Source organism: Sapajus apella, unplaced genomic scaffold (assembly GCF_009761245.1).
Source record: "Sapajus apella isolate SASKATOON/1434 unplaced genomic scaffold, GSC_monkey_1.0 scaffold7, whole genome shotgun sequence".
Classification (NCBI taxonomy): Eukaryota; Metazoa; Chordata; class Mammalia; order Primates; family Cebidae; genus Sapajus; species Sapajus apella.
In genome coordinates this window covers 12,656,782-12,669,807 of record NW_022436947.1, presented here as the reverse complement: position 1 = coordinate 12,669,807, position 13,026 = coordinate 12,656,782, and the positions used below count along the sequence as shown (strand labels likewise).

General features: G+C 56.8%; 1 protein-coding gene across 1 annotated transcript; it reads right to left on the bottom strand.

The window, feature by feature from the left end:
* Positions 1–2,104: 2,104 nt before the first annotated feature.
* Positions 2,105–12,835, bottom strand: KCP (kielin cysteine rich BMP regulator). The gene is made up of 18 exons (XM_032276020.1): positions 12,754–12,835; positions 12,417–12,507; positions 12,197–12,279; positions 12,007–12,100; positions 10,352–10,525; positions 10,044–10,126; positions 9,258–9,378; positions 7,436–7,515; positions 7,126–7,198; positions 6,193–6,281; positions 5,529–5,631; positions 5,296–5,438; positions 4,828–5,000; positions 4,635–4,746; positions 4,438–4,539; positions 3,479–3,643; positions 2,710–3,016; positions 2,105–2,538 (listed from the first exon to the last, which is right to left on the bottom strand). The coding sequence occupies exons 2-18, from the start codon at positions 12,496–12,498 to the stop codon at positions 2,285–2,287; spliced, it is 2,238 nt and encodes a 745-aa protein (XP_032131911.1). The 5' UTR covers positions 12,499–12,507; positions 12,754–12,835; the 3' UTR covers positions 2,105–2,284.
* Between the last annotated feature and the right edge of the window lie 191 nt (positions 12,836–13,026).

Here is a 13,026-nt window from a genome sequence, read left to right as displayed (position 1 = left end):
AGGAAGGAAGGAAGGAAGGAAGGAAGGAAGGAAGGAAGGAAGGAAGGGAGGGAGGGGAAGGAAAGAAAGAGAGAAAGAAGGAAAGAAAGAAAAAGAAAGGAAGAAAGAAAGAGAAGCTTGTTCTAGGTCAAGTGTGTTAAGTGTGGTGGCTCACATCTGTAATCCCAGCACTTTGGGAGGATGAGGTGGGAGGATGGCTTGCGCCCAGGAATTTGAGACCAGCCTGGGTGATATAGCAAGACCCCAACTCTACAAAAAAAGCCAGGTGTGGTAGCATGCACCTGTAGTCACAGCTACTTGGAAGGCTGAGATGAGAGGATTAATTGAGCCTGGGGGGTTAAGGCGCCGGGGACACAAAGAGAAAACCTCTTTCTCAAAAAAAAAAAAAAAAAAGGAATAACTGGTCCTAACATGCTGCAATGTTTTTTCCTCTGGAGCTGGATGGACGTGATACCCTCTAGGAAGACGCGGTCTTGGGAGCCCATGCTGTCCATCAGCAAGAGGAGAGTGGTAAGAGGCCCTGCCCTGGTGAGCACTGCCCACGTGCTTGTCCCATGCAGCCCCCCCCAGTAAGTGCTGTCCATGGGTCACTGTTCATTCCTTGACACATACCAGATGCTTGTTGTTACCATCATCGTCTCACAGATGAATAGACAGGTCATCTAAGTTATCCAATCAGGAGAAGGGCTGAGTGAAGGAGCTCTGCCATCTTTACCTCCTTCCCTGTTGTGAGCAGATCTGCCTGCCCGCTACTTTGTCCCGTTCCATGAGAGAACGGTGCAGACCCTCCTCTTGGCCAGAAGAGAGAACAGTCTATGAAGCAGCAAGCAGGCTGAGTGGCCCTCAGTTCAACCCAGCACTCTCCTGCGTCCTTGCCTGAGCATAAAGCCCTTTACTCCCTGCTGGAATATCAGGGACCCAGCAATGAGGTTGGAGTCCCCTGACCTCATGAGCAAGGTCCCTGAAACACCAAGCCCACAGAGCTGGTAGGTGGCAAAGAAAACTCGAACTCTGGCCTTTTTCTGTCCCCAAACTCATGATCTCTCCCTATGGTGTTGTCTTCACATTCTGCCTGTCTACTGCCCACACTTTTGCCCAGGGTGGGTGTGGTTGTGAAGACAGGCAGATATGCATTGCACATGTTTGTCTGGGTTTCTGACGGATGTGTGTTTCTGTGTATGTTTCTGTGTGTGTTTCTGTGTGCGTTTCCATGTTTGTGTTTCTGTGTGTGTTTCTGTGTATGTTTCTGTGTATGTTTCTGTATATGTTTCTGTGCATGTTTCTATGTTTGTGTTTCTGCGTGTGTTTCTGTGTGTGTTTCCATGTTTGTGTTTCTGTGTGTGTTTCTGTGTGTGTTTCTGTATATGTTTCTGTGTGTTTCTGTGCGTGTTTCTGTTTGTGTTTCTGTGTATGTTTCTGTGTGTGTTTCTGTGTGTGTTTCTATGTTTGTGTTTCTGTGTGTTGTTTCTGTGTGTCTTTCTGTGTGTGTTTCTGTCCATGTGTTTCTGTGTGTGTTTCTGTGTATGTTTCTGTATGTGTTTCTGTATGTGTTTCTGTATGTGTTTGTGTTTCTGCATGTGTTTCTGTATGTTTGTGTTTCTGTGTGTGTTTGTGTTTCTGTGTGCACACACAGGCACAGTCCATATTGCATTGCGGTCTATTGCTTCTCCTGTTCCTCACCCCAGGCATCGGGTCCCCGTGTCACTAGCTCTGAGAGTGGTCCAGAAGGTGCCTGCAACTCAGCACCCCCAAGACACAAGGAAAGGGGAAGCCATTCTCTGATGAGGCCTCTTCTCCGTGGTTCCTCAGCCCCTGCAGGATCCCACATGGATCCACAGAAGGTACTACATGGGGCCATGGGGCATGCCTGCTACACAGAATGAGCACAGGACACCTGGATCCTCTTTCTGCCCACTGCAGGGTTTCCCAGACAGCACCAGGGAGTGGCTGGGTGGGGCAGCCCAGGCATGCAGGTGCAAGGAGTGAGCATGGCGCTGTGATTCTGGGGCCACTGATCCCTGGACCCCATGTTCCCAGCAGCCCAGCCTCTGTCCCAGCACCAGAAGGAAACACACACACACACACACACACACACACACACGGAAGCTTTCGGCAGGCCTAGAGTTTACTGCTTGTGACTCAACACAGCGGGGGTCTTTGCAGGGCAAGGGCCCAAGCTCCAGTGTTCAGGCAGGCCTTCTCTCCTCAGCCTTGACCAGGGTGGGAGCTGCTTGCCAAGGGGAGACTCTGGGCGTGGTGAACCCTGGTCAGGCCCTGTCCTGGCTCAGGATGTCTCCTGGGGCTCCCAGCTTCGGCTGGGCAGAGCACCGGTGAGCAGGACTTGGGGGCAGGCCTCGGGTGGGATGCAGTGGGCCTCATGCTCCACCAGGCCTGCTGGGCACTGGCAACTGGGCACGCAGGGCCTCACGCAGTGGGCTGCCAGCTCCCCCAGGGGGATATGCTGATTGAAGCAGGTGCGGGGACAGGGCGGGCCACACTCATCGAACACGAAGCCACGGTCCAGGGGGCAGCTCACCACTGCAGAGGGAATGGGAGGCGGGGTCACCGAAGTACCTGTAACTGCCCCAGTCGCTGTGCGTACCCCTGCGAGACTCGCCATACCCTCCTGGTTCTGCTCTGAGCCCTCCAGGCTGCCCTTCTTCTCTGTGCTCACCCTCCCCCAACCTGCAGTGGGCATCACCCCCTCACCGCACAGTGTGGGGCCTCGCCAGGTAGGTGCTACTCCTGCCTGGCGACAGTGACTGGCGTAGGCTTCCAGGGCATCACAGAGGCAGGCATCAGCAGAGGAGCCAGGGCCACAGGCACAGAGGTCATAAACACAGGCGGCAAAGAAGGGCTCTGGTGGCACCACAGCATGGCAGCGACTGAATGGAGAGGACTTCAGCACCCCACACCGGGCATTGGCCTCACGCCTGACACGGTAGCCTGCTGCCCGGCATGGATCCACCTCTCGGCCTGCAGAACAGGGCTGGCCAGGCCCCATTCCCTCTGAGACCTGGGTAGGGAGGGCAGCCCTGATGTGACAGCACCAGGGGCAGCTGACCTCTCTCTGCCTGCCATGCCCTTCAAAGCACTTCCCACCCAGTCATTTGCTTTAGTCCCTAAAACCTCCCTAAAATAACAGCAAAGGAAGAGCACTGTCTACCTTCTTTTTGTCCCCATTTTACAGATGGACAGACCAAGGCCCAGAGCAGGTCAGCACTTGTCCAAAGTCACACAGCCAGTAAATGGTAAAGTAGGACTTTGTGACAGTTCAGGTGACAGGCCTCTTTCAACAAGCCACCCTACCTTCTGGGACCAAGACAGGCAAGAAGCCCCCACACCTTCCTGAAAGCCCAAAAGCCCATCTTGTGTGACTTTGCCCCCCTCCCTCACTTTCCATGCCAGAGGGTTTCTCTGAGACTCATGCTCAGCTGTGCCTCCCCTAACCCCCATCCCCAGTTCCTGTGCCACTAACCTGCCAGCTGTTCCCAAATGCAGCCTCTGTGGGCAGGAGCCGCCCCTCAGGGCCCTGTAGATCATCCTGGGCGAAGCCGTTGAAGTTCCCACAGAGTCCACAAGTCCGGCCCTGGTAGGAGCCAGGTACGCTCACCTCTACCTGGGACTGCCCATCCCACAGCACCTGTGTGGAGAGGCCTGGGACTGAGGAGCAGGGGACAGGGGCCTCCAGAAGCCTGGGGTCCACCATGGCCCCAGGCACTGTGTTCATCGAAGCCAGTGCTGCAGGGGAGGAGAATGGACAGGTGGAGGCTCCCCTTGGAAGAAACACCACCATGGCCAAGGCCAAGTGGACGCATGCTGTGCCAGCCTTGCACATAGACAGCTGCCAGGAGGAGCTGCCCACAGCTCCCACAAGAGGGCAACTTCTCCCGCTGCCATCCCTGAACTGGGCCCCAGGTGAAATGCAACCCCCTTTCCAGGGATTCACTTTCTCATTGGCATCTGGGCCTTGTAGAGGACAAGCAGTTAGAGCTCGGATCAGAAGTGTACACGGCCTTATTCTATGAATTTACAGGTTGTGTTTCCTGCTGGGGGCAGGGGGCAGGGGGCAAATTACTCTTCCACATGAGACTTGGAAGGAACCTGAGGCAGCCCCCAGGAGACTTTAGCTGAGATGCTCCCCACTGCCACTGACCCTTCCCCTTCCCTAATTTACAGATGAGAAATCTGAGGCCCAGAGGAGGCTGGGGGCGGCTTAAGAGACTGAGCCAAGGTTAGAAACCCGGCTCAGAACTCCCCAGACTGCCCGGGAGATCTCTGACCCTGATCTACGTCCCCTCACACCCCTGCACCCCACTCCTTGCCTGTTTTGGCCAGGAGGTAGCTGGCATCCCCACTCCCTCTACAGATGCAGAAGCCTAAACAGGACTGATGCTCTCAGGCAGGCAGCCCATCCAGACTGCCCTGGAACCGCACCTGGAGCCCCAGCTGGGCGTGCAGGATCACGGTGCGACCTCGCAGCTCCACGTACAGCAGCGGCTCCTGCAAGAAGGGCAAGGCCACCGGGCGCCCATCCACCTGGAAGAGAAGGGGGGTGGGAGGAGGGGCAACGTCAGAGAGCAAGGGTGGACAGCACGGGACCCACATTCCTCCGCTCTCTGGGCTTTGCTCACCGTGACTGCCCCGCCCTGCAGCAGCCGCACAGCCAAATCTCCCAGCAGCACTGCCACCTCCTGGGTCCAGGCCACGCCACGCCGGCCCCGATCATCGTTGGTCACATGCACACTGTGGGCGGGAAAGTCCCGGGTGCCCCTGGTCAGCAGGGCTGGGTGTAGGGGTCAGGGGAAGAGAGAGGGGCTTGCGCACCTGAAGTCCCTGCCGTGGCAGTCCTTGGCCAGCACATAGCTGCAACTGCCCTGGAAGTGCAGCAGGCGGCCGTCGAAGGTGCGGTAATGGGGGTCTCCAAAGGCCATGCAGGAAGCGGGCCGAGGCAGGCAGTGGGGGCAGCAGCTGCCAGGACTCAGGGCAGGGGCCTTGTCCTGCATTCAGCCCCAGACACTGTCAGACACCCCGCACTCCCTGCCATGCCCCTTGAAGACCCTCCCAGAAAACCAAGCATCTCCCAGGCCTCTCCAGGGAGCTCCAGGACTCCGGCCCCCAAATTCCCTGCAAGCAAGGTCAGGGCACCACTTCATGGCTGCAGTGGGAACTGAACCGTCCCCAGCTCCAGGCTGGCTGCAGGAGCCCAGCCTCCCTCTTTTATGCCTGGTCACACCAGGATGTCAGTACCATGAGCCCCCACCCTGTCTCCACCACCTTAGATTGCGTACTCACGGGGCCACACGAGAGCGGTGAGCAGCGCTGGCTCTGGCAATGCACGGTGCCTGCCATGCAAGAGCAGCTGGTGCAGGCATCCACGGTCCAGTGCTCTCCAGAGGCCACCTCACGGCCCTGGTGCACACAGGACTGGGTGGGAGCTGAAAGGATAGGAGCTGGGAGGGTCAGCTGCCCCTCCCACACACCCAGAGGGTCTGGCTTACCCCTCCCCCATCATCCTGGCCGTGCACCTTGGCATCGCTCACAGCAGCTGCCAGCCTGGGGCACCTTCGCCCAGCCATGGGGGCAGGAGAGGGCCTGGCACTCCTCGAGGTGGCACTCCACATGGCCCCCCTGAGGACAGACATCACTGTTTTGAGGTTTCCTGCATGGCCAGAGTCCCTGGCCTCATGCTTCTGGGGGCCTCTGGGCACAGCTTCCGCCTGCCCCTCCCACAACACACTCTTCATAGTTCAAGTGGAGAATGAAATCCAGCCTTCGGCTCTGTGACCTGACGCAGGGATGCTCCTGCCCCTTAAAGACCCCATATTTGCAGGGCACGGTGGCTCATGCCTGTAATCCCAGCACTTTGGGAGGCCAAGGCGAGTGGATCACAAGGTCAAGAGATCGAGACCATCCTGGCCGGCATGGTGAAACCTTGCCTCTACTAAAAATAGCAAAAAATTAGCTGGGCGTGGTGGCAAATGCCACCTTCAGCTACTTGGGGGGCTGAAGGAGTATTGCTTGAACCCAGGAGGCGGAGGTTGCAGTGAGTTGAGATCGCACTACTGCACTCCGGCCTGGTGGCAGAGCAAGACTCCGTCTCACATTTGCTGGTGGAGTGTTGGAGTGTTGGACACTCCTCCTTTTACCATCTGTGAGGTCCTCCACCCTCCCAGCCCCACCCTTGCTCACTCGGCACGTGCAGGCAATGCAGGCATTGCTGGGGTCCCGCCAGCTCTCTCCATCTGCCATTCTCCGGCCCTCGGCTTCCACCACACATTCTGAGGAGGGAGACATGGGATGGGCAGCCACTGTTCCTCCAGCCGCATCCGCCCTCCCCAGAGCTCACCCCGCATTTCATGACAGGAAAGCACCCCCTCCATTTCCCTAGCACCCTGATGGTGTTGATTTCTTCAGCCAATATCCAGGGAGCCTATTAGACATCAGGCCTCGCGTCGGTGCTCGGGATGTCTCTAGGGTCCTAGGAGCCCAAATAGCCAGAGGCTGGAACCCCACTCTAGGCCAGCTGCCTGATCAGCCATGCAATGCCCTCTTAGTGGGCCTGGGGTTCTGGAGCCCCGACAGGCATCAGGCCAGGCCTTGAGAATCTAGGCTTCATCCTAGCTTCCCCTGCCTTATGGGTCTCTTCCACCTTAAGGAACAGCCCCCCTCTGTTTCTAGAGAGAAATGACCCCCACATTCTTTTTTTTCTTTTTGAGACTGAGTCTCACTCTGTTGCCAAGGCTGGAGTGCAGTGGCGTGATCTCAGCTCACTGCAACCTCTGCCTCCAGGGTTCAAGCAATTCTCCTGCCTTGGCCTACCAAGAAGCTGGGATTACAGGCGCGTGCCACCACGCCCTGCTGATTTTTTGTATTTTTAGTAGAGATGTGGTTTCACTGTGTTAGCCAGGCTGGTCTCGATCTCCTGACCTCAGGTGATCCACCTGCCTCGGCCTCCCAAAGTGCTGGGATTACAGGCGTGAGCCACCACGCCCAGCCTACCCTGCATTCTTTCCTAGAAATCAAGTACAGGCCCTGGGCTACCCACTTGGCCCATGAATGCCTCCCCTTCCTGTCTTCCCCCGGGCTCCTCTCTGAGGGTGGAGGCCAAGGCTGGGTACTTACCCTGGCACACGGGGCAGCAGCTCCCAGGAGGAGTGTGGCGCTCTGAGAGGGGACAGCTGAGCTCAGGACAGGCCTGGTGAACGCAGAGCCAGGTCAGGTCCTGCCCATGGAACACAAGAGGCAGAGAACGGCCGATCTCAGGGAACTGGCAGAGGAGTCGGGTGTAGGCAGGATGTGACAGTCAGGACAAGCAGGCGAATGTCAGGGTGAGCGGAGAGCCCCAGAGCCACTGCAGGAAAGGAGCGGCAGCCACGGCCCACAGGGAAGGCAGAAGAGGGGCTCTGTGAGTCCCCAAAGCAGGAGGGCTCACCTGGCACTGGCATATGTAGCAGGGGTCTGGTGGGGCCAGCTCAGATCCCAGCAGGCCCTCTGAACAGTTACTCAAAGCCTCTGTGAAGACAAGAACCCAGAGTGGGGCACAGAAAGAGGGGCACAGGGCTGGAAATCCCAGCTGTCCCCATGCACCATGTCCCCAGACTTCTAACTGGAACTCCTGGGCATACCCATATCCCCAGCACCTTGACTCCAAGGAGGATAAGTCCTCTTTCTCTTTAGTTCAGTCAAATCTATGCTGTTTTTTGGTTTTTTTTTTCCAGACGGAGTCTCATTCTATCGCCCAGGCTGGAGTGCAATGGTGTGATCTTGGCTCACTGCAACCTCCGCCTCCTGGGTTCAAGTGATTCTCCTGCCTCAGCCTCCTGAGTAGCTGGGATTACATGCGCCCACCACCACGCCTAGCTAATTTTTGTATGTTTAGTAGAGACAGGGTTTCGCCATGTTGGTCAGGCTGGTCAACTCCTGACCTCATGATCCACCTGCCCCAGCCTCCCAAAGTGCTGAGATTTCAGGCATGAGCCACCGCACCCCGCCCAATTTACACGTTTTAAAAGAAACTTTGCTAGGCTATTATTTGGGGCCAGGTGGGGGTGCAAGGTGTCTGGAAACAGACGGAGGGTGGCTTCTTAGCCTGAGGTCACTAAGAATGGCCAACGTGAGCACCTGCTGTCCCTCCAGCTATCTGTAATACAGTGCGGCTGCGACACGCAGGGAAGCACACAGCCAGGCGTCCTAGGTTGGAATCCTGATGCCAGCGCTCAGTGCCTGTGCTCATTAGGTTAGATTAATCCACCTCTCGGAGCCTCAGTTTCTTAATATGTAAAAAGAGAGTAATAATACTTCCCTCACTGGGTAACTGTGAAAACAAAGTGAGAGACTTTATTAAGAGTGCCAAGTACAGTGTGTGGCATGCAGTAGGTGCTTAATAAATGTTAGTCTTCTTCTCTTCCCCTGAAGTAACCCCTAGCAAGTGTTGATCAGAGCAGCACTCTGCTGGATGGCAGGGATGGCTGCACAGCATTACAAACATAATTAATACCACAAACTGTGCACTTAAAAATGGTTAGGATGGTATATTTTAGTGTCTTTTACCACAGCAAAAAAAAAAAAAAAAGAAAAGAAAAGAAAACCTGGGCCTGGTGGCTCAAGCCTGTAATCCCAGCACTTTGGGAAGCTGAGGCTGGTGGATCACCTGAGGTCAGGAGTTTGAGACCAGCCTGGCCAACATGGTAAAACCTCATCTCTACTAAAAATACAAAGTTAGCCAGATGTGGTGGTGCATGCCTGTAATCCCAGCTACTCGGGAGGCTGAGGCAGGAGAATCCTTTGAATCCACAGGTTGCAGTGAGCCTAGATCGCGCCACCACACCCCAGCCTGGCAACAAACTGAGATTCTATCTCAAAAAATGAAAACAGAAACAAAAAAACCAAAAAAACAAATTGGAGAAAATAAGAGGATTATCATAATTAAAAGTCTGTTTTTTCTGTGTAAGGATAATGTTAACCTATACTGCAAAGGTAGGTTATTATTTCAGTGATATGCTTGGTCCTGGTCCTCACGTCTCAGCACAACTGTCGCTCTGCAGCGTCACCTGCTGGCCAAGATGCTCCACAAACTGCACCCAGCTATGGAGAGGCAAGCTGCCAGCTTCCCCAGCTTCCCCAGCTCCCTGATCGCTTAGCCAGGCATGGGGTTACAGAACAGTCCGCTGGTGTCAGCAAAAATGAGGGGCTGGGACTGGGGAGGAAGGCCGGCAGCCCTACCCTCATATCCACCCCCACAGCCCTGGACTCACGGGCACAGGTGGGACAGCAGTGCTGGGGCCCAGGAGACAGGAGCTGGCTGGGGGGGCAGCCCACCAGGCTGGGGCACTGCCGCCGGTGACAGCGAAGGCTGGGAGGCCCCTCAGGCTGTGGCTACAAGAATGAGAGAGTAGCGGTGGGTTCTGGGCCAGGAAAACCCAGAGCTGCCTTGGCGGGGACTTTTCCCCAGCCCCCACCCCCTGGAACCTCTCAGGCTCTGAACTCAAGGCTTAAGAGGGACTCAGTGTCCCCTAGATGTGCTCCTCACCCCATGCCCTAGCGTCTGAGATGTCTCCTTCTCTTTTCAGTCACTTGGGCCTGAGTCCTCATGTGACCTCTGATCCTCCTGCAGGCTCAGGCCATCCTCCACCCCACCCCCATGGCTAAGTCCCCTGACCTGTGATGTCATTTGCCTGCTCCAAGCCCTTCCATGGCCTTTCAAACAGAATCTCCACAATATGACCCCCAGCCCCATCCCAGGTGGCTCCCCGGCCATATGCCCCACATCGCAGCCAGGGGGCCACCCAGGGCCTCCCAAACACTTGGAACCTGGGCTCCTTGTCTAAACCCAGACCCAGATGATAATGATGAATGGGGTGTGGTTAGAAAGAGGGGCCCTGTTAGCCCTGGGCCTGCCTCGCTTCCTGGCCGAGGGATACGCTCGTCTGGTCCCCAGAGTGCCCACTCCAGCCAGTGTCCAGTTTGGCTGGGCCTCATCCCATGCTGCCCGCTCCCCACCCCACGAAGTGCCCCAGGCCCTCCACTGTGCCCTTGCTCACCTCACAGATGCACACTTCACAGGGATCTGCCCCAGGCTGGAAGCTCTCCCCGGGCTCGTACTTCCGGCCCTCATGTTCACAGTCTTCGAGGTGGGGTGAGAGCAGAATGAGACCAGGGGGCCTGACAGTGAGACCGGGGTGGAGTCCTCTGTCTCCAGCCTCCCCAGACCCCAGGGCGTGGGGTGTGCCCAAGAACGGAGGCCACATCTCCAGCTGCCTGTCTCTGCCACCCGGCCCAGCAGAGACAGAGAGGTGTGGTCCCAGGGCTCCCTTCTTGGCTTTCCCCTCCCACCCCAGGCTTCCAGTACCAGAGCATCGAGGGCAGCAGTCATGGGGCCCCTGGTGGGGTTGGGCACAGGAGCTGATGCACTGGACGCGTGCACAGGTGATGATGCCCTCGTGACACACGCAGGAGGAGCAGGGACTGTCAGGAGGCACCCAGCTACTGCCTTCAGGGTGTTCTTCCCCATAAGCCAGGCAGCCTGCGGTGCAAGGTGGGCAGGGGTGAGCTTGGAGGCTGAGATCTGGACATCTGCTCTTGGTCTCCCACCCTCAGTGACCACCTAGGCATGTGGTGCCAGGAGGGGGGTCTGCAGGGATGTGGTAGGAAGGTGGGATGGGGCAGGACTGCTGGCTGTTGTGGAAGGTTCAGAACACCTGGATTCTAATCCTGTTCTGTTCCTGCCTGCTCTCGAGACCAAGCTCCAGGCAGCAGGCACTGCCCAGCACAGCCTGCACTGGCCACAATACCTGGCATGCAGCAGATGTGTCGTAAATGCATGTGAACCAGATGAATGGCTCCATCGCTAACCATGTGCCTAACGTAACTCAATCTCTCTGCACCTCAGTCTCCTCATCTGTTAAGTGAGGATTTCCTCTGTCCTGCCTCCCTCCCAGAGCAAGTGAAATGCCAAAACAGTTCCGTGGTTCTGTAGAAACACCACGCTGGGCTGTGTGTGGGGCGAGCGGGCAGGCTAAGAAAAGTTCATGTTCAGAGCCAGATGGTCCTGATGCCCATCCTGACTCTGCCGCCACCTTCTTCTTCTTCTTCTTTTTTTTTTTTTTTGGAGGTGGAGTCTCGTTCTCATACACAGGTTGGAGTGCAGTGGCGGGATCTGGGCTCACTGCAACCTCTACCTCCCAGGTTCGAGAGATTCTCCTTTCTCAGCCTCCCCAGTAGCTGGGATCATAGGCATGTGCCACTACATCCAGCTAATTTTTGTATTTTTAGTAGAGACAGAATTTCACCATGTTGGCCAGGCTGGTCTTGAACTCCTGACCTAAGGTGATCCACCTGCCTCAGCTTTCCAAAGTGCTAGGATTACAGGTGTGAGCCACTGCGCCCAGCCACCTGCCACCTTCTCTACCTCTCTGTACCTCCACTTTCTCATCGGTGAAATAGGAGGAAGAAGAGTGCTTATCTGGTAAGTTGTTGTGCTGATTAAATGAGATAATACAGGCAAAGTGCACAGGGTCCGGCTCATGCTACCTGCTCACTAAATGTCAGGTGTCTTGATAATGGTGGTGATGATGATGATGATGATGAATGGGGTGTGGTTAGAAAGAGAGGCAGCTTTTTATTTTATTTTTAGACAGTCTTCTTTGTTTCCCAGGCTGGAATGCAGTGCTGCAAATGCAGCTCACTGCAGCCTCAAACTCCTGGGCTCAAGTGATCCTCCCACCTTGGCCTCCCAAAGTGCTGGGGTTACAAGTGTGAGCCGCCACACCTAGCTCAAGAAAGGCAGCTTTGAGGGAACTCTAACCAGCACCTGGAAGGGGGATGGTCTGGGCAGGCCAGGACAGGAAGAGGCAGGAGAAGCTGAAGGTGGCAAGGTTGTGCAAGGGACAGTTGTGGGGGGCAGGGAGATGGGAGAAGAGCTGGCTGAGGGGAGGGAGTTGGGGTGGACACAGGGACACTGGGCCAAGGGGCTGAAGCCAGGGGTGGGACTGGGGCTGGCTATACCTCTGCAGCGAGGGCAGCAGCTCCCCTGCTCGGTGACCTGGAGCTGGCAGGGAAGGGGTGGGCACCGCAGCCGCACACAGCTGACTTGGCCAGCCTGTAGGAGATGCAGGGACACTGGCTTGCTGCCGAGGCTGGGGCACAGAGGTGACATGATCCAGGCGCCACTCCACGCCCCTACCTCCTGCCATACCTGACAGCGACACCGCTCACAGCTGCCTGCTGGTCCCTCAAACTCCTCCCCATCCTGGTACTCCTGACCCTGAGTGACGCAGCCTGTGAGGGACACATCTCCTGGGGGGGGGCCTGTACCACCCTGCCCTGTTCGGCCCAACCTTAGGCTTGGCAGGAAGGAAACGGGGAGGGAGATATGGGGAAGGGCATGGGCGTCGGGCACGAGGAAGGCAGCTCACTGTGGCAAACAGGGCAGAAGCAGGGGCCTGGAGAGGGGTGGGGGCAGAGAGCAGGGGGACATGGCTTCTTCTGGCAGCGCATGGAACCTTCCTAGGGGAGAGAGACCCATCACACCCTCAACTGGACTGCACGTTTCCCCAGGGCTGGAGCCTCTACTGAGCCTGCAGGGGCCCAAGCCCCCACCCTTGGCCTGGGAGACCTGAGCCCAGTCCTGTCCCATGAGATGTCAAGGCACAGTGTACCCCTTGCCACCTGAGTGGAGGAGATGGTCTCTTCTGGCCAGAGAGGAGGATCAAGGGAGGAAAGCTTACCAAGGTCCCAAAGGGACCGCCTCACCTGGCAGGTGCAGAGGGAGCAGGTGGGGTCCAGTGGGTCAGGAAGGGTCTCTCCGGAGGCAGCAGTGACGCCATGGTAGAGGCATCCTCGCAGTGTGGGGAGTGCAACCGAACAGCTGCCATCAACAGAACAACAGACACACAGGCCCTCCCCCCCACACACACCCACACCCACATACACACACAGCACCCACATACACACCCACACACACAGCAGCGGGGAGTGCAACAGAAGAGGGGCCATCAACAGAACCTCCACTGTCACACACACACA

Coding starts and splice junctions, on each gene's coding strand:
- KCP (XM_032276020.1), bottom strand. CDS start 12,498: ATGCGCTGCCAGAAGAAGCCATGTCCCCCTGCTCTCTGCCCCCACCCC. Junction 7,199..7,435: donor GCTACATATGCCAGTGCCAG/GTGAGCCCTCCT, acceptor TGCGTTCACCAG/GCCTGTCCTGAGCTCAGCTG. Junction 4,540..4,634: donor TGCAGGGCGGGGCAGTCACG/GTGAGCAAAGCC, acceptor CTTCTCTTCCAG/GTGGATGGGCGCCCGGTGGC.